Genomic DNA, 20,648 nt, shown 5'->3' with positions numbered 1-20,648 from the left:
GATGGAGGAGGAGCTTCAGGAGTAACTTACTCCAGACTTCCAACACGCACTCAAACCTCTCTAAAAACTCCGGGCTCCGTGTGAACGCAGCTCTCCACAAAGGAAGAAAGCGTCACACACCTGCCGTGGTTTGCTAATTCATGTAAAACGAGGGCTTTTTCCACTTTTGCCTGAGAAACGAAAATGGCTCGTCCGCGCATCTGTTCCCACCAACGTGATGAAAACGGTTCCCGGAGCAGCAGCGACGCGATGAAGACGGCACTAGCAGTGTGGACTACATCGTGTCTGATCTTCATCCCACACGTTTTTACCTCGACAACACGTAAGTAGACTGGGTTGCTTAGCCGGGTAATACATTCTGCATGCTGCTTGAGTTTGGATAGCTACTAGAGAAAGGTGTGCACAGGCCAAAGCAGCCTTCCTGAGGAAATGTGCAGCAAAAGCCCCGGTTTAGAACTGAATCAACACCTAAAGTGTTGAACTAACTTCCAAGTGGAGGCTGTGGATGTTAATTAACCCATACATGTTGAACAAATTCCACAGAACTTGTTCTGATTGGTCTAAAGTGATGAAACATTGTGTAGTTGTACTTTGGTAGAACATCTAACAGAACCCATTTGGATTTTTTGAATATGTACTTTAATACAAAATCAAATTTGGGGTTTACAGAACCCATTTTGGATTTTTTGAATATGTACTTTAATACAAAATCAAAATTGGGGTTTACACGTTCAATTAAAAATCGGTAGTTTGATGTGACAAAAAGACTAGATTTTGAAATATTAGGTAATATTAAGTTATTTTAGCCATATTGTTTGATTAAAACATGTCTTCAGATTTGTGCAATCTCAGAGAACACATGCACCAATACAGATGGACATTAATGGGTTCATTAAACTCTGGAGATTGTACTGAAAAAACTAGATAGGATGATCAGGCCTATAGTCTCGTCATAATAATTTGAAATGACTATCCTTTAAAAAACTCCCCCTTTATAACATAATATTCCCCTTTACTCCATATTCGCCCTTAGTCCAAATGCCATCGATCAGCCAAGACATGTTTGGTTCAAAGTTAGCTTCTTTAGTGTTGCAGTGGAGCTACAAGGCTAATGCAGTAGAAGTCAATTCCACCCAAAAAGATTCTGGGTGACACAGACTTACATTATGTGTTAGCTGCATTAGCACTGAACTTCAGTGCAAAACGAAAGAAGCGAGAACGAAACACGAAACGTGCCTTAGGATAAGTAAGATTTTTCGCTGAACCATTCCTTTAAAAACTAAGTGAACTATAAGATAGACTAAAGAGTAATGATACACCGCTATTTTGCCCTTTAACTGCCAAACATTCTGCTTCATATTCCTATCACAACACTTCATTTTAATCCTGTGTGAGTCATTATAATGCAAAAGAAGAGAGACAGTAAAAATATTTCATCCAGCAGAGAGATATAGCCATGTTTAAAAAGCTTATCCACCTCCCACCGAGAGTAAACTGGGTCCACGGTGTCCCTAAAGAACATAAGTAGCAGTGCGCTAGAACAGTCCAGTTTGCTTTTAGAGCATTTGTCATAAACCTGAATAAATATGAGGGCCTCTGACATAGAGGGGGAAAATTTGGAGGATGGAAAACCACTTAAGCTCTTGACAAACGACCTCATGTGACCTCTCCAAGTGATCTCCCAAGTGTTGAAGCATTGCCGTCATAAATCCAGCTCCAAACTCCCGTTTCTGCTGGTCATAAATACAGATTTTTATTTTTCTGACCCCCAGACTTGGCTGTGATCTCCCCCCAGGACCCAGCACTTCCCATCGGTTCCAGCCTAACTGTGGTGTGCGCTGTTAGCTCTGAGCTGGGGCTAGCGGCCAGCTCTCTGTACTGGACGCTTAATGGAAGACGACTGGCCAAGAGCACCTACACGGTGCTCAGTCCGACAGAGCTGAGCGTAACGTTGCACAGGCTCAACGGTTCCCAGCAGCAGTCAGGGGACAACTTGGTGTGCCATGGTGGCAGTGGGGACGTGCTGGCAGGCTCCTGTCTTTATGTTGGAAGTAAGTGGGATATAGTGGCAAATTCTCAAAGTGTAGAATTTCTAGAAAGTGAGAAAAATTGGGTATTTTATATAATGTTGAATTGTATAAGTAAGACAGCATGCTATATTCATTAAACTCCATATGGTTTGTGATTCATTTATTAATCTGAAAGCTTATTATGTGGTAACTACTGTGAATTATTTAATAACTAATAGGGGAACAATTCTCAGTTCAGTTAAATTCAATGTGGTGTTGTATAAAAGAAAATAAGGTGAGGTTTTGCCTTTAAAAAAGTATATTAATCACATAGTGAGTGGCCAAAAATGCACGACTCTCCTTACAAAAACACTTTTACTTTTTACATTAAATTGTCATGACATTTCAGCCTGCATGGCAAACATCAGATGGAAGGAAAAAAATACACTCCACCTTTAAAGAGACAATGCAGATGACAAGCATTACTGGTAAAAGTGGTGGGAGACTCCACCTGGACAACCAACTGAATGTTAGGGGAAACCATACAAATACAGGCACAGACTGAGGCGGTCATTGTAATTTTAATGTAAAAAGTAAAGAGTTTTTATAAGGAGTTTTAGTCATGTTTTTGCCACACTGTTGTTTTGGTTACATTTTTCACTGTGCCTAAAAATGTGCTAAAAATGTGTAAAAGTTAATATGTTAAAGCTAATGTTTTTTTAATAGTACAATATTCGAGAATTAGAATTAGAATAGAATGCCACACTGGAGTATTGTCTAATCCATTCTGATTCTGATTGTAAATATTAAACAGTAGCTGTACTGAAATATAATTCTAGCCTCAATGTAACACACTAGTCACAATCTAATATCGTCGCTGTCCAAAGAAAACCATGTATCTCCATTTTTGTCGATTTTTATTTTTCTGCATCATTTCAACACACCAGCTGTTCTTTACACTGTGTGATTTCATGATGAGTGGACCAATAGAAATGCTGTAAAATCACTGGGAATAAAACCCCTTTACATTGACTTACATTGAAAAGTAAGAGTGTTTTTGCCCTCTCCTGTAAAGTTACTATTTTGGAGATATTTGTTTTTCTTTGGAAAGTGACAATATGTTAACTCTGAGCTCTAGCCTCAATACTATGATACAATACAATATTTTATATGAATAATACAATATTCCGAGTAACTACTGTGAACTTAATATGGAAATTGAGTCAAGAATTAACATACAGACCAACATACCAATGCGTGCAGTTTAAAGGGTCAGTTTCTGACTCTTAAATGATTAGGAAAGACTTGATAAGACTGGATTAGAGATGGTACAATACCACATTTTCTTTAACAGTACTGGAAGCTGATACCAATATTCAGTATATTTTTTGTAAAAACTACAAAGCTTCAAAATGAGCTATTTTTTTAATCACCTTAAAGTACCGTGCTCAGACTACTCAAACAATGTACTACCCCACAGGAACACATACATAGCCAGCAAGATAACTTATTGGCTACTTATGGCTGTTCTTGTCATCATGCAACCTACTTTACATTATGTTGTGCTACAAGAAACTATGTGGTATTTCAGGCTAGGTTTGCTGCTGTTTATATCCACTCCAGCATTTTCTGCTGGTCTCAGCTGGGTATCAGATTGGTGAAAGCACTACTGTGGATCATCTAGTTATCCTGTTTGTGTGCAGTGCCCCCTGAAAAGCCAGTTAATCTGTCCTGCTGGTCACGGAACACCAAAGACCTCAGCTGCAGATGGAGCCCTGGTGGTCATGGGGAGACTTTCATCAGTACAAAATATGTCCTCAAGTACAAACTGCGGTGAGACAGAACATTTAAAGGCACTAACATTTAAAACACCTGCTCCTCCCTGACTATAAAATTTAAATTGTGAGCCCGAGAGAAGCTTGGTGGATCGTAAACTTGCCAAGCAGGTGGCTTGAAGTTACAGGACTTGTGATCTTTTAACATGTGTTATTATTTGAGAGGTTTGTGCAGTCTATTCAGACGTTTTAAAGTTTTAATTGGTGTGCAGATGGTATGGCAAAGAGAAGGAGTGTGAGGAGTACAACATGGGCCAGCCGCATACGTGTTACATCCCACGGGATTTGGCCATTTTCACACCATATGAGATTTGGGTGGAAGCGTCCAATCAGCTCGGCTCTGCCACCTCTGATGTCATCATCTTGGATATCTTAGATGTGGGTAAGTAGAATACATTGCCTGTGTCTTGTGAATTGAGGCTGCAGGATTGTATTGTTAAATAACTAACGAAAGCAAAGCCGAAACAGGCAGAATGTCCTGGGATTTTTTCTGCAAGTATCTGGCCAGCACTTCCCAACAGTGAGCTCATCCTCCAGCTCCTTTATGCAACATTTGAGCATATGGTACACACACTTGTCTGTGAGAGTGGGTTTTTATTAGGTTTGGAAAAGGAAAAACATCAGTGATGGGGCTGAAATTCCAAATGTGGTCGCCTTACAAAGAGCACAAGCACAGAAAGCATCTAAAGCACTACTGGAGCTGAATAAGGAAATGTAGATTGTGAAGGATTTGATTGGCCGGTTGGTAGAAGACAAGGATGAACAATAATGTAAATTTAGGCAAATCATTAGCGTCTGCAGAATTATTGTGATAACTGATATCATCATGATCCAAATTCAGTTATGAAGTACCACATTTGAGCGTTACAGAGTCTTACTCTCTGGGTGGCATTTTCCCTGATGGTAAAATAATTACCACACAATTACCTACTAGGTTAGCTTCTAATACTACTTAAAGCTTCATTATGTAAGTTTTGGGGATTTGGAGACCTCTCTGGTGGAAATGTGTAATTGCATGCAACATGCGGAAGAACATTTTGTAACATTTGATTTGTAAGTCCTGCATGCGCAAGATTTAAACCGGACACTCCCACAGAAAATCAGCACCATATGTTTTATCCCGTCTGCAGTCCTGTAGATGGCTGGTTTCCATCTGCGTTAGGCTATTCATTCATTTGTGGGATTTCTCTAAACGTATGTGTTATCCCACTCCTGTGCATGACACAGAACTAGCCCTGCACCACAAGATATCCAGGTGAGTCCAGTGGGAATGCAGACCTCTACTTCAGACCCCTTCCCCAAGGGGATGAATTTAATGATTGGGAGCACACATTCAAACAGAACTGCCTTCCAAGGATGTAAGTGAATAATCTAGTGTTGTCATCATATTTTCTTAAGTATGAAGTAGATTTTGCATTTGCGGCATGAACATTGAGTTAGACCTTCTTTTTAACGTGAATTTCTGAAGCCATTTGATGTGGTCCGAAAAACTCTTGCGAAATCCGTCCCGACGACCCAGCTTTAAAATGATTATTTCAGGCTTTAGTTCTGTTTGCATGGCTTTAGCTATATAGCTATCATTATAACGACAGCTATAATTACATAATATTGGCAATTATTTACATTTATGCGATATTTGATCATATCAACTATCGGCCTAAGGCCAGCATGGGATAAAGTATCTGTGTAATTAAGATTGAAACTTCAGCCTGGATGTTTATGTCAGACTTTATGTAACAGACAGCACATTCACTAACAATAACAACACAGCGCACAGCGATCTCTATCACCAGGTTGTTGCATTACATGTTGCATGTTGCATGAGGTCAGTTCAAAGTGGACTGCTATCACTGAGGGAGCTCCAGGTTCAATGAATTACAGAGCAAATTACTCCAGAATTATTACTGTCAGACTTAGAAGCAAAAACTGCAGACACTGAAGAATGATACTAGATTAAAATCACATATCTGTAATCACTTAAATTACAGAACTTCCCCAGGTAAAACTAATCCAGCTTTAATAGGGCTTAAGATAGGAATAATTACTTTTTCAAATTTTTATCAAAACTCTTCTTTTCATGGCACACAAACATGGTAAGGAGATGCTGAGGGAAGGCAGGGGGATGCTGGCTGCATGGAATGTCCCTAACCTCTGCTTTCTTCATTCTCTCAATTACGGAAACAATAAGTCTTGGAATTCACTTTTCTTTCCGCCCGGAGGCAAGCTTGCTTCAGTGACAGCATTTCGTATTTGAAGTGAAAGCATGTCTTTCTGAGCTGTGACCAGACAGAAAAACAGTTCATGCAATAATCACTGGAGACTGATAGTGACTGACCTTATCATCATGTGTTGCTAAACCAGTTACAGAACAGAACATACACAAACGCAGAGTCACTGACAAAGAGAAGGTGGAGTTTTGCTGTGTTAATGTGTGTGAATGTTGTAGAAGAAAGTGAAAGACACTAAGCATGACCGAAGATGCTCTGAGGAGATACTCTCCTAGCTCTCTTACCCCCTTACACCCTAAGGGCCGTACATAACTTACATATTATTTTCAAAGTAGAAGCCAAAGCAAACAGCACAAAGTGTAAAGGCAGACACATCACCACTGTTGTAAGAAAACATCTCTGAAAGACTGTCTGACAATGCCTGTTGTAAAAAGCACTAGATAAATAAATCTTAAATTTACTTTAATACGTATTGTAATTAATAACTGAATAATAAGCCTGTCATTTAAGGAAGTAGTTTTACTGCTTTTTTGAGTTTTGATCTCGACTAGAACTTCAGCTGTCTGAAATACTTCCCCAAAAAACCTCCCTTTGAGTTTGGTTGCTGGTGAGCCAGCAACCAGAAGGGTGTGGGTTCAAGTCCCAGGACTTCCTGAGTATTCCCCGTTGTGCCCTTGGGCAAGGCACTCCCCACTGCCTCAGACGATGCTGCTCTGCTGGACACACTGTACTGCTCCCAGACCGGGCAGCAAAATGACAAATTCCTATGGAGGATCAATAATAACACAACACATAACCCATGACATGCTTGTTCCATGGTGGTTACATATGGATTACAAATGAAAGCCCTGTCATAAATATCATTTCTGTAATTAAGTTTACACTGAGATGTGTAGGTTTTTTTTCTTTGATGCTGCTGTTCTTTTGGTTTTTTTTTTTATTTGTTTGTGTTTTTGTAGCCTCTTTTGTGGCACCCTTGTGGCCATTTCGCTGGCATAATGCAAATCATCCCAACTATTTTTTTTACCCAACTGTACACATCAGTCTAGTTCTAAGACAACTAGATCTAGTTCCCCTGCCAGCTAGATCTCCCTCAATCCCACAGTGCTATCAGTGGTGCAATGGTGCAGGCTAGCACATATTCCTCCAAGACATGTGAAGCCAGCAACCACATCTTTTTGAACTGCTGCTAACATAACACCACTGGACAGCTCAACATGCTTGGAGGAGAACTGCCAATGTTATGTTATCTAACAGATGTCTGCGCTGGCTAGTATCATGCAGAGTGATGGGTGGCGAGAGAGAGGACCTATCAGAGCGACAGCAAAGCCAATTTTGCTCTCTTGGCATCTGTGTGCGAAATGTTGTGTTGAGCTGTTAGTGAGCAATGAGGGGCAAAAGGGGAGGGATGTGAACTTCCTGCTGGGAAAAGAATCGACACCTTTCCATGAAGACAGCCGTGCTGAGATAATCAAAAGAACTGCAACTTTTTTAAAATGAAAATTCATGTACTACCGCCGCAGTGAGACAATGTAAACATGCTAAAAACTCTTATAAATGTTAACTTGCTTGCTCACTTGCAAAGACTTTCCCTCTTGGTTTACTAAACCATACACATTTTCATTATACTAATATATTCCATCAATGTTATTAAAAATATGCATAGTTCAACTGAGGGACCTCCAAAACAAGCCAAAATTGCATGTTATTGCACAAAAACAGGTTATGTTTAATCATCCATACATCCCTACTTGTAAGTTGCAAATTCTTGCAGCTGTTACTCTTTTAAGTTTTTCTATGTCATGGTAAGTCTCTCTGTTGATGCATTAGTTGGACACCCAACTACTAGCGTTTTATCAAAGGGTCTTTATTATTTTATACTGAAACACAGCCTTGTTTCTTTCAGTGTTTCCATGTCTCCATTGTACCATACATTGAATTTATTTGATTCAAATGTGTACATCATTTCCACATGAATACAATTATATTAATACAATTGAGTATTTCAGATTAACATTCCTGGGCAATAATTGTGCTGACGTAGTCATGTGGAAATTATGTGTATGATATTCACTTTTTAATATATATATTTTTGTTTATTCCTGCATTTCTCCTGTCTCAGTGACCACTGACCCCCCTCCTGATGTGCACGTGAGTCGGGTGGGCGAGCTAGACGATCAGCTGAGTGTTCGCTGGGCCAGTCCCCCAGCTCTTAAGGACTTCCTCTTCCAGGCCAAGTACCAGATCCGCTACCGCCTGGAGGACAGCGCCGAATGGAAGGTACAGCCAGGACATTCCCAAATACTTGAGTCATGCTTATTAGAGGGCATTTCCAAAGGAATGCGGACAGTAAGAGAGCACAGCAATCCTTTAATCAAAACTAATGAAATTGTAAAATGTTTTAAATAGCAGTCTTTAGTGTCAAGTTAATGGTGATTTATGTAAAGGCCTTGAACTGCAAATTAATTCAGCACAAGTGCCCTTAAGGGATTGTTGTGCATGTAGTCGGTAGTGTTACAAGTTTGTACATGCTGTTTCTGTAGGGGAAACAAAATCAGTATGCAAAATGTGGCTGCAGAACATTGTGGTAATATCATCTTTGCTAAGCCAGTGTCACTCCACATTTGTGCCCCATTAGGTGGTAGATGATGTGGGAAACCAGACATCCTGCAGGTTAGCAGGGCTCAAGCCTGGAACAGTCTATTTTGTCCAAGTGCGCTGCAACCCCGTTGGCATTTACGGCTCAAAGAAAGCAGGGATATGGAGCGACTGGAGCCACCCAACAGCTGCTTCCACACCCAACAGCGGTGAGCTTGTTGGGCGTATTGTACTTTTATTGTACATTTGCTGATATGGGATGGGTTTTATTCTTTTACAGCATTTGAAAGGCCTTCTTTTACATTGTGTGATCAAAAAAAACAGAAATTGTCCAAAATGATTTGGAATAGAATCATGTTATATTCAAAGACCCATTTACTACCGTTTATTTTTTTAAGGTCCACTTATTTTTTGGTTTTATGTAGCAAAAACAGTTCATTTTTACATGATTATTTTTTAACATTTCTTTATCCCTTATTATTATAATGTTTTTGTTCCTTTGCTTTTAAAACTGATATAGGTTAATGACCTCCTGTCCTTATTGGCTGCCTGGATTGTACTTGTTCAAAAAGCAGCTTGTTCTACAACACCTTAGCATGAATAGTCAGATACATGTAAACGTGTTGGTTTTTGATACATCAAAACAACAGTGAATTCAAATCAGGCTGGTTTTGTAGCTTAGTTTACGTATATGAACTGGGGACTGAACCTTAAAGTTTACATGCTACGTCAGAGCTTTTTTTTATCAAAAGAAAGAAGGAAAAAAGAAGGAAAATTTGGTTTTCCATGATATTGGCTTTATGAACACTTATTGCTCAGTAGATCCATTGACAGGGTGATCAGAGCTTTGAATGAGAACTGAGGAACACTCATAGCTTAAATACCTCAGTTTAATGGAACTTTCCCTCCCCACGGATTAAGCTGCAACATCATGGGCTAATTAGATTCAGTCCATATGTAACCCCACAAAACAACAAAACAAAAACGTCAAGCAACTCGATAGGGATCTCTCATCAGCGTATTCAAAGCTTTCCAGCAAAATGTCAATGGGCCTTAGGGAATAGTTGATGAATTCTTTTTGCGAGTCTTCATAAATGGCTGGATTTAGCCCTTTGAATATGTTCAGAATAAAGCGGTGGCCACATTCAAACTGAGTGGAAACAGCTTGGCATCAGTTGGAGAAATGACAGGTTACATGACTTTCACATGGCCTAAGACAGGAAGCTGTACCCTGCTCTTTTGTTTGCCACGGTTTTTGCCCATATTACAGTTATTTAGTGAAACAAATACTGAACCAAATTCTGCTCTACACGTAGAAGACTGCTGTGACTTGCAATTGTTCTACAGCAATACAGTGTTAAGTCTATGCTTGTGGTCAGTCATTTTGTATCTGTTGATTGAGATGAATAGTCGTTTTGCACACTTAAGATATTTAATATATCTAATAATATTACAAAATTCATAGTTGACAACTGACAAACACATCAGTCCGTAAAGCACTTGCGAAAACTATTAAGAGTACAAAATTAAAATTGTGAACATTTAAATACAAAAATATCAAGCGATATCAGTTATCAGAATTCGTAGCCTCAAAAATTTTATATAGGCCATAGTAATTATTGTCATCACTACAATAACCTCTTTTTGTACACTTTGGGTCAACCTGGGTTCGGACACTTTGTTCAGTAACCATAACAACACTTGATACCATGTCTTTCTGTAGAGCATCTGCAGAGCGGGTCATGTGATCTAAAGTCCGAAGAGCAGAACACCACCCTGCGGCGGGAACTAAAGCAGTTTTTCGGCTGGATGCGAAAACACACTTACGGCTGCACCAACGTCAGTATCAAACTTTATGACCAGTGGCGTGCCTGGCTACAGAAATCCCAAAAAACTCGCAATCAGGTAGGTAAGAAGACAGCTCGCACTTCTGTTCCACCTTTATGACGTTTGCATACCTGAAACCTGATGCTTCTGATAAGTAACACAAGTAACCAGGGTACCAATACAGTCATTTGCAAAACATTCAACACCCACAGTCAAATTACATGTTGTGTTGTGAAAACACATCCTCTAGAAGGAACAAACTGAACAAACTGTGCCATTTTTCTGCAAATTATAGTTCACTATTTGCTGAGTTTAACAAAAAAATACACACGTCTATCTGTCTATCTATCTATCTATATATATATATATATATATATATATAAAATGTGCCATAACTTTTGCACACTGCAGTAACACTGACATGCTGGTACAAGTGGATCAGACACAGCAGTGCTGCTGAAGTTTTTAAACACTGTGTCCACTCTATTGGACACTCCTACCTTGTCAGTCCACCTGTAAAGTCAGAGACGATAGCTCATCTGCTGCTGCACAGTTTGTGTTGGTCTTCCTCTAGTCCTTCATCAGTGGTCACATGATGCTGTCCACAGGACACTGTTGGCTAGATATGTTTGGTTGGTGGACTATTCTCAGTCCAGCAGTGACACTGAGGTGTTTGAAAACTACCAGCGCAATACACACTAACACACCACCACCACATCAGTGTTACTGCAGTGCTGAGAATGATCCACTACCAAAATAGTACCTCCTCTATGAGGATCCATGGGGGTCCTGACCACTGAAGAACAGGGTAAAAGGGGGCTAACAAAGTATGCAGAGAAACAGATGGACTACAGTCTGTAATTGTAGAACTACAAAGTGCACCTATAGATGATAAAATGGACAATGAGCGTAGAAACATAATGTTATGCCTGATCGGTGTGTGTGTGTGTGTGTGTATATATATATATATATATATATATATATATATATGCAAGTATATACACACACACACACATATGAAAAGGATCATCCACATTGTTACCAGTGTAAAGTTAAGTTCAAAAGCCAGTGTATATAAAAATAAAAAGAATGAAAGCCATGCTATAGGGGGTATTAATGGGTAACCTGGCCATGTGTGAAAGCATCATTAATGCTGAACATATTTTAGAGCAACATATCGTCACTGTCCAAAGAATAACAAGTATTTTCAAAATAGTAACTTTACAGGAGAGGGCAAAAACATTCTTTAATTTCAATGTAAGTTAATGTAAAAAGGTTTTATTCTAAGCAATTTAGAAGTATTTCTATTAGTCCATACATGCTTTCTTTGGACAGCGGCAATATCCTTCTATACACTTTTTCAGGGACACCCATGTTTATTTCAACAATACAGCAGCAAACCACTTTTTGCACTTGTTACAACAGCACAACAGGAGTGATTTGCTAACAGTCCAGAATGTACACTCAAAATATGACTAATATATATGTGTCTCCCCCCGCGACCCAGAAGGATGCACGGCTTTGAAGATTTTATTTATTTATATATTTACACACACACACATACATACATATATATATATATATATATATATACACACACATATATATATATATATATATATATATATATATATATATATATATATATATATATAAACACATAATCTACTGCAAATGTCAAGAACCATTGGGTCAGCCAGCATATCCTCTGTATGCTCCCTGAACCAAAGTAATTGTTGTTTTGTTTTTTTCCTCAGGAGACTGGTAAAGACTTGGATTACTTGATTAGTTTAGAATGTTTTTTGTTGTCACATCCGTTAAGCACTGTAAAGCTGCATGTGGCATGCCTCAAGAAGAGCTGGTACCAATTACATTGAGCAGTCACTATAGATCATGTCATCACATTTACTTGTAAATGTCATTTCTCTTGCCTTTCAGGTAGTACAAAGCGGTAAATCTTAGCACAAGTCCAAACAAGACTGGAACAGTTTGCGGACAAATGTGACTATGGGGTTTTTATCACTCTCAAGTGCTTAGGATAGTTTGTTTTGACAAACCCAAAGGCTCTTTTGAAGAATGCAAATGGAGCCCAGAATGTGGCGAGATGATCTGTTGATGTGTCCCTGCTGCACAACTGCGTGCGATCTCTAACCAAGAACAAAGACAAAGAGGAGAGAGCATGAGAAACCATTCCAAGGACAAAGTCGCAGAAGGGGAGAGCTCGGAGGTAGCCGGAGCACTACCCACATGCCTGAGATGGAGAGAAAGCATCAGGCAGGTCAAAAAAAGAAAGAAATGGAATTTGCCCTTGGAGCATCATTTGTTCAGCATCTAGCTTCTGGGCTCATTAGAATGGAGCCTTGCTAAAATCCTCTGAACAAGAGCCAACGGCAGATACTCTGCTCTTCCTGGACACATCAAGCAAATATTGGTTACAGTGATTTGCTGGCAGAGACACACAATTTGTATCAGAAAAATATAAATGGACATCCCTACCAGGCATTGATTCCTTGTACATGTTTTCTCACTTTTATTTTTGTATAAAATCACAATATATTTAATATATATTATGCAGCCTCTTTCAATACAATCTGAACTGATGATATTGTTCATGGGAGTTGATTTCATGGCTCATAAAAAGTGATGGTATTTTAAAGAAATCTGTTAGCAAAAAAAACAAAACAAACACATCTAATTTACACACTTTGCCTCTTACCGCAGATGTAAGTGGATCAGCCAAGGCATGTTTGGTGTCCAAATTTTGCTTCTTTAAGTGCTAAGGCTAATGATGCTAAAAACATTAGAGGTCAACAGATACACAAGTCTTTTCTATAAATATGTACCCAAAACCTCTCAACCAACCCACTCTAACCGCTTCATCACTAGTTTGTGCAGGCTCATCAGTATGGTTTAGGACACAGCATGACTTCCTGCAAACCACAAAAAATGAACAAAACTTCACTGTGTAGCTGAACCCAGCATGCCATGTTAGACAGCAGGTGCTGTGCTGAATTCTGATTTCTCTAAAGACTTCCCCACAGAATCTGACACACCTTCACATCAAACTGTGCCCTAAACCTTACAGACAAGTATTCACAACCTTAATGAAGACCTGGATATGTTTGAGCAGGCTGAGAGAACTTCTGGTGATATTTTAATGAAAAAAAAATTGTAGTGCTCAAACAAAAAAGCAAAATTAGGATACCAAACGTTTTTGCTGATCTCAGCTACTTCTGGGGCTGTTTGGAAATTGTATAAAGTTGATTTTTTTGCCAAACCATTCCTTTAACAAGACCACCAAAAGGACAAGCAAAAAGTAGGATTTCTGAGCTTATAAGCCACACACAGTCTTGCCAAACATGTCCACATCACCAGCACATGTGCACACTGCACACAGGTAGCAATTGATAGCTTCAGCTGCTCCCTGTATAAAGGCAATGTTGTGGAAGAGAACATCCATATCGGGCTGGGTGGTATCCTCTACCTCTCATTCTGGTTCTTCTGAGTCATACTTGAAGTCCTGTAGAATCTCACTCAGAGCATCCTTGTTCTTTATGATACTGAAGAAGCAGAAAGAGAGAACAGGAATGAAACGATCCACTTAAGTTGGCCTATTATAGCATATTTTCATCAGTGGCATGATCAATCTGGCTGTATATTGATCAAGCACAAAGAATAATGTAGAGCCACTCTTACTCCTGTTTGATCTCCTGGACCTTCTCCTGACAGCCTTCATCATCTGGGTGATCTTGAGCACTCTGCTTGGCCAGCTGCAATTTAGCTGTCTGTAAGAAAGACCATTTATGCTCATCAGACTGTTGATAATCATACACTGTCAAAGTTCATAAAAATGATCAAACCACATTTTCTTTATGTCAGACGCCGCATGTTCATGATTCAAGAAACATTACAAATACTTCTTTGGGAATTGTGAGACACATATTTTCACAAAATACTGTCTGACACTCTTGTTTATCCTACAACTTGGTGTGTCTTACTGCGTTTTCACACTATTTACTGTACTGAAATAAGACAAGGGAAAGACTACTAGCATTAAATCAATGTAGTTATTGTTGATACTGAGATGGTTAACTGACCCCTTGTGGCTGCAACTGGGACAGCAATATCCAATTAAAAATACTTAAGTGATGGCAATAGGACATGCCCTGAATGCAATAAGTGATCGTAATTAAATGGAATCACTACAGGCAAGTCCCTGACTGACATTTATCGTCGTAGTTCGTTGTCAAAACAAGCTATTCATAGGTCCTTCCCTATAACTGTCTCCTGGCAAATATGTAAATATGCTTAAAAAAGGAAAAGAAAAAAAGAAAGAACTGGCAGTCTGATTGCAGTGACTCCTAGGCTCTGTATGGAATGTTTCCTGTCCCATCTGCCTTGGACATTTAGTGCACCTCTTAAAATATGTGACAAGAAATCTACCTGAACCACATGTATGCATTCTACACTTAAAAACAGTCATTTTTACCTTGATCTTAGCAGCAGGAGAGAAATCTTTAATGGAGATGGAAATATTGCTTTAGACTGCTATAAATATTAGTGAGACAAATGCCCTCAGACGTTTATAGCTTAGTAAAGAAGGACTACTAAAGGTTTTTTGGGATATACACGATATTTCCACACATGACTTGTATACTGTCCATGGAAAAGCTTTGCCAATAGAATGAAAGCAGCCAGGTCACCGTGGCCAATGACGAGCATCGTCATAGAATACCTTTGGTATGTGTGTGAATATAGAACTAATCATCGAACATCAGTAATGCTCTCTGAATTTGCCAATGCTGTTGTGACTGAATGCATCCAAAAATGTTCTGTCTGTATACTGATCAAGCACAAAGCATAATGTATACTTCTATACTGTCCATGGGAAATGTTTGCCAATAGACTAAGAGCAGCCACACATGAAACTAAGGTCACCATAGCCAATGACAAATACCTTTATGATGTGTTGGAGTGGCATTGGAGATACAGAACTAATCATCAAACATCAGTAATGCTCTGTGAACTCACCAATGCTCTTGTGACTGAATGCACCCAAAAATGTTCCGACATGTCCAGCGGAAACAGATTTCTGCTCAGAACATGTGATCGACAATTGGCCAATTTATTCTTTTTAGTCTGGCTGATTTGTGTTGTAATTTTTTGACGGAAATCACACAACTCAGGTAAGTGTATTCAAGTCACTGTTACTGCTACAATTATATGTAAATGTCATAGCATAATTATGTATGATTCATTGTGCCTCTTACTTTCGATTCAGCAGTTCATCAGATGAATGTTATTTAATTATGCAACTGCTTTTTTGTTTACAGAGTTTGTTTCATTAAAGAATAACTAATTTGTGTTTTGCCTCTGGCTTAAAGAAAGTATTGAAATGTACAAGAGTGTTTATTTAGCCTACACAGCATGAGCTTTGGGCTACAAACTAACAAAAATCATTCATCAGCCAATTGGGCTGTAAAGAAATTTGAATTAGATTCAGACATAAAATCACAATCAGTGCATTCCTACCATTAATACCCTACATTGCGGAAGAAATGTTGGATAAGCAGGTGTCTTTTTTGGACATATAGTTTATTATTAGAGGGATAACTGAAGAACATCTGTTTTTAAGTATTTATTTCTCAAAGAATACATTATCGTAGTGCATGTTCTTGACTAAGTACTAATCAAAGTACAGATTCCTGTACTATGTACTTCTGCTTTGGTGTCTACTTTGTGACTTTACTCCAAATCAAGTGCGTCATGCGAGTCCAGTCTCAAGTCTTTAGTAGTAGAGTTAGTAACTTTAATTTATTCTTGTTATTAGCTGCAGGCAATGCACTGTACAAAAGTAAACCCTATTAAAAAATTGTCAGGTTTGATACGGCTTCAAATAAGGAGCCTTTCATTGGAGCAAAACCTTCTGAAAAACAGAACTAAAGTGCTACAAACAGTAAAAGCCATGTTTCAAGGAAAGAAGCAAAACTATTTGAAACGGTTAGTCTTTAGTTTGTAACGCAACTAGCGCCAGAGCTAATTCAGCTGAAGTAACACAAGAGGAAATGCGTTATTGTGAATAACACAGTTGTGATTTGGGATAACACACAAGTTTAAATGCTTTAACGCTTTTATACAACAGTTCAGCAAAATAGAGAAAAATACAATGCAAAAAAACCCCAAACGATATTTGCTATTTCCTCCGCCAAAAAAAATAGTAGCCTTCTGTGTTACGAACAGAGCCATAAAACTGTCACAACATCAGGTTTAGAATAGCTTTTTTAGCACTTTCCAGATTAACCTGAAAGCATTTCGGAACCCATCTTGCTTGCTTAATTGTATTCTGTTTAACTCTGATGAATTCCAGGTTGTTTAGTTGTTTCAGCGTGTGAAGAACGCTTCTCAACCAGTGTCATTGGAACTAACTGATGTACATTAAGTTTTAAAGGAATGTGATCTGTACTAACCCTTCAGCTAAATTAGCTACTGTGCTAGCTAGCACACTTGCTATCCAAACTACATGCTATAGCCATCCATTTTTAGTTGCTTTGCCTCTTTCTTTTAGACAACAATTTTACTGCATGTAGCTCTTTTTTGTCCATCAGATGGAATGATTTTCTGTGATGAAAGTCATTTGAAGATGTATCTTATCTCGTGGAACGAAAGTTGTCATTATTGCTGAAGTGTGTGAAATCTCTTACTACAAACAATTTCTCACACATGGGTTAAGCAGTCCTGGACTAAACCAAGATTATCCAGTGAAAAATTATTTTCCATTTAGGAATGCACTATATTTCTGTGTGGACTTACTGACTCTAACATGACTCAAACAGACATTACAGAGAGCTGCATAAAAGAATGATGACAAACACCAAGTACACACCAGTTCCAGTTTCTGCTTCTCCTTGATCTGCAGCTTCTCAATGTGTTCAGAGAGATCCGGGCGGTCAAAGTCTTGGTGGAGGCGCTCTTTAATCTCCAGCACCTCTTTGGAGATACCACAGAATGCCTTGGTTATCTCATGGACCAGCTGTCTGTAATGGTCAAAGTCGTAGTGGGGCCCTGTCCTCAAGTATGCCTCATGACCCCTGTGAAACAAGGCAACAATATTACTCTATACAGGCCAACAGTAATAGTCTATTGCAGTGTTTCTCAGTCCTGGTTTTCCCAGCTGCACTGCATAGGTTCATGTTCATTTCATTGACGCTTCAAAATTTTCAGTTAAACATGGAACAATAAGAGATTTAGCACCTTTGGATCCAATTGATAGGTCTGCATTGCTACTGCTACTACTGAATAACATACTTACACCTCAAACTTGATGCCTTGTGTTTCAAAAGTCTTTTATTTAAGAAAAAATACATTTTTTTTTTCCATCTAACCAATGAAATGGAGACCCTGTAGTGAAGTCTCTACAGCGGAAGAGTCTCTTCAATATTGAACTTTCCTGTTAGGAGTCAGTGTAATCAGCCAGACAAACCCAGCTAGCATGCTTGATCAGGACCAACAGAGAGCCAGAGTGGCCAGTATGGCTCTTTCTTGCACTCATTGATGTGCTGGATGTGTGGCTATTGATGCAATAACGGTCAGAATAATATATTATATTCTCATACCAAAATGTATTTCCTCAGCAATATTTTTAAGGCTCTTCCCTGCTACAGTCTGTCTGCACAGCATATTCTTTAACGTACATATCTGAAATGTTGCACTTCCTTTAGTCCATATGTCCCATGAGTTTGCAAGAGAGTAAATCCTTTTTAAAAGTTTTCCTTTTTTAAACCAATCAATCCATATTGCAACAAAAGTAAGTTTTACTCACATATCATATTAAATCTAGACTCTTGTAACAAACTTTTGACAACGCTATAGAATCTGTATTTACTATGCAGTATAAATATAAAATTAATATAAAAAAGATGACAGTTTGACGTTTACATAAGGTATAATTATACAAAATTACATCACGTTAGATCAGACTCGCATTCTTCATACTATTTTTACTATTTTTCTTCATACCACATTTGGTTGCTGCTGGACATAAATGGGTTAAAATCAAAAATCCCGCGGAAAACTCAACGGGTCAGCGCGAGCCCGAGCCAACGGTCATTTTAAATATTTAAAATTCAACGGAAACTCAACGGATCCAGCGTTTATGTGAAACACTGGAGGTGAGAAAAAAATATTCTTAAGACATAATAATATACTTATTATAGTGTATAAAGTTACCGTTTGAGTAATTTCATAATCTACTCACACTTTAATCTTGTATCGCCTCAAAACTGTTACGCCAACTTTAGTTTTAACGCTAGCCCGCTGTACTGGCTAGCTAGCTAGCATAACTCAGTTCTTAATAAGGCAGATTAACGTTGAGTGCAATAAGATTAACCTTAATTTTTTTCTTTAGGCGTCTGAAACAGTCATGTCATATCAAGTGAACCCATAATATGAATGGTAAGTTATGTTATTTTATAACCTTTTCTGTTTTGCTAAAAGCTAATACAGCTAACTTGCTAGCTAGCTACCTTAAGTTTATTTGCAATGTCCCACTGCTACTAAGTTTACATCAATCATGCTAGCTAACATTAGCTACATGGTATCTCTGACTGGAAAAAAATATTTTAGAAATGACAACTGAGAAACATAGTCTGCACTTCCGGATTCTGTGCTTCTAAAACAGTAACAGTTAGCTATAGTATCAGTATTCAAGCATTAAGCATGTTAAGTAAATAAATGTTTAAACGCGTTTTACCACGTAGCAGAGACTGACGTTAGTCTCTGTCGTGGCTTATAACCAGATAACCTGGAAAAGGAAAAGCTCTAAATGTGCAGGACAGTGGGCTGTCCTTTAGTTCATATGCGCTGCACATGTCCATGTTTTCCTGCTACATGATTCCGCTCATCAGGAATCCTTAGAACCAGCCTAGCTGTCAACTGCAGGTAAAAAGTGTAGGGCAATGGACCTCCAGGACCAGGGTCGAGAACCCTGAACTAAAGGACCTTTTTTAACAGTTTGTCCTACTGAGCATGCGCATATCATTAGTATAGCGTAGTAACTTAGGGTAGTAAAGTTTTCAAACATCTTATTGTGGATTTAATGTTACTTCAGCTTGTAGCATTTTCTGCCAAGCTGATTTAGGCAATCAAAAAATTCTACCTTCATTTTTTTAATGCATGGAGCTACTTATAAATATCCGCTCAGATAGGACATTTTGACAGAAATTAGGCAACATTGATCTAGAAAACGTACAATATATAGAATTATAACATTAGTTGAACGTGGTCACAAAGCAGTAACACTTACTCTTCAAAAAGCTTGTATGCCTCCACGCGTTCAGCCTGCAGTGCGTAAAATCGTCGTACCAAACTTCTGAAATCTGAGGGGGACTGACAAAAAATGACGGCATTCATTAAATTATAATGTAACGCTATCATAATCAGAATGAAGAGGCCGTGAAAAGCTAAAGAGCTAAAAAGGCAATCTAACCAGCAGCAGCTAATTCATTAAACACTACAGCTTGTACGTAAGAGCAACTGTATCTTACAGCTATGATTAAAAAAGCAGTTCCTTCCATACATCACATTTCATTATCACATGAACTCACCATGCTGTAGCAACGCTGCTGCTTCTCTCTAGTAGTCTTTTACTTTCGACCTCCTGCTAACGCTACTTCCTGTTTACCTTCCCTGAAAAAACTCCACTACGTCCGATGACGTCACGCGCACGTGACAGCCTTTCAGATATCGCTGTACTGCGCTGAATCTAACACAAACACAACTATAGTGTCATTCACTGAGTTTTTATTCACTCGACGAGTTAAGATGGGCTTTTATTCTTATGATTGACGTTTTGTACTGTAGCAGACTGTGTGTCTCGCCTGTGCGTTTAAGCCTTGTATGCAGAAAATATTAAAGAATGAGCATATTTGTCCAGATTTTTTTAAACGTGTCTATTATTACTCAGAACTGCATGAAATAAAAACGAATGCTCCTAAATATAACGGGACTGTCCACGCATGTGGCCACCATGCATTAAAGTAATAAAAGTAAGTAAAGAGCACACGTGTTTCTAAGCATCTCTGTTCCACTACCTATGTATACGTATATAAAGCTATATGTATGCAAAAGTTTTGGGCATCTCTGGTTAAATGGCA

General features: G+C 38.6%; 2 protein-coding genes across 2 annotated transcripts; one reads left to right on the top strand and one right to left on the bottom strand.

Annotated features, from left to right (window-relative positions):
* Positions 1–29: 29 nt before the first annotated feature.
* Positions 30–13,174, top strand: crlf1b (cytokine receptor-like factor 1b). The gene is made up of 8 exons (XM_036586922.1): positions 30–322; positions 1,773–2,051; positions 3,713–3,842; positions 4,057–4,226; positions 8,195–8,352; positions 8,711–8,879; positions 10,394–10,575; positions 12,436–13,174. Exons 1-8 carry the CDS (start codon positions 184–186, stop codon positions 12,457–12,459), a joined length of 1,251 nt encoding a protein of 416 aa, XP_036442815.1. The 5' UTR covers positions 30–183; the 3' UTR covers positions 12,460–13,174.
* Positions 13,000–20,204, bottom strand: rex1bd (required for excision 1-B domain containing). The gene is made up of 5 exons (XM_036586924.1): positions 20,100–20,204; positions 19,799–19,881; positions 17,381–17,585; positions 14,194–14,282; positions 13,000–14,057 (listed from the first exon to the last, which is right to left on the bottom strand). The coding sequence occupies exons 1-5, from the start codon at positions 20,100–20,102 to the stop codon at positions 13,985–13,987; spliced, it is 453 nt and encodes a 150-aa protein (XP_036442817.1). The 5' UTR covers positions 20,103–20,204; the 3' UTR covers positions 13,000–13,984.
* Positions 20,205–20,648: the final 444 nt, after the last annotated feature.

The sequence above is a fragment of the Colossoma macropomum genome, unplaced genomic scaffold, assembly GCF_904425465.1.
Source record: "Colossoma macropomum unplaced genomic scaffold, Colossoma_macropomum, whole genome shotgun sequence".
In the NCBI taxonomy this organism is placed as follows: Eukaryota; Metazoa; Chordata; class Actinopteri; order Characiformes; family Serrasalmidae; genus Colossoma; species Colossoma macropomum.
This window is presented reverse-complemented; position numbering and strand designations above follow the sequence as displayed.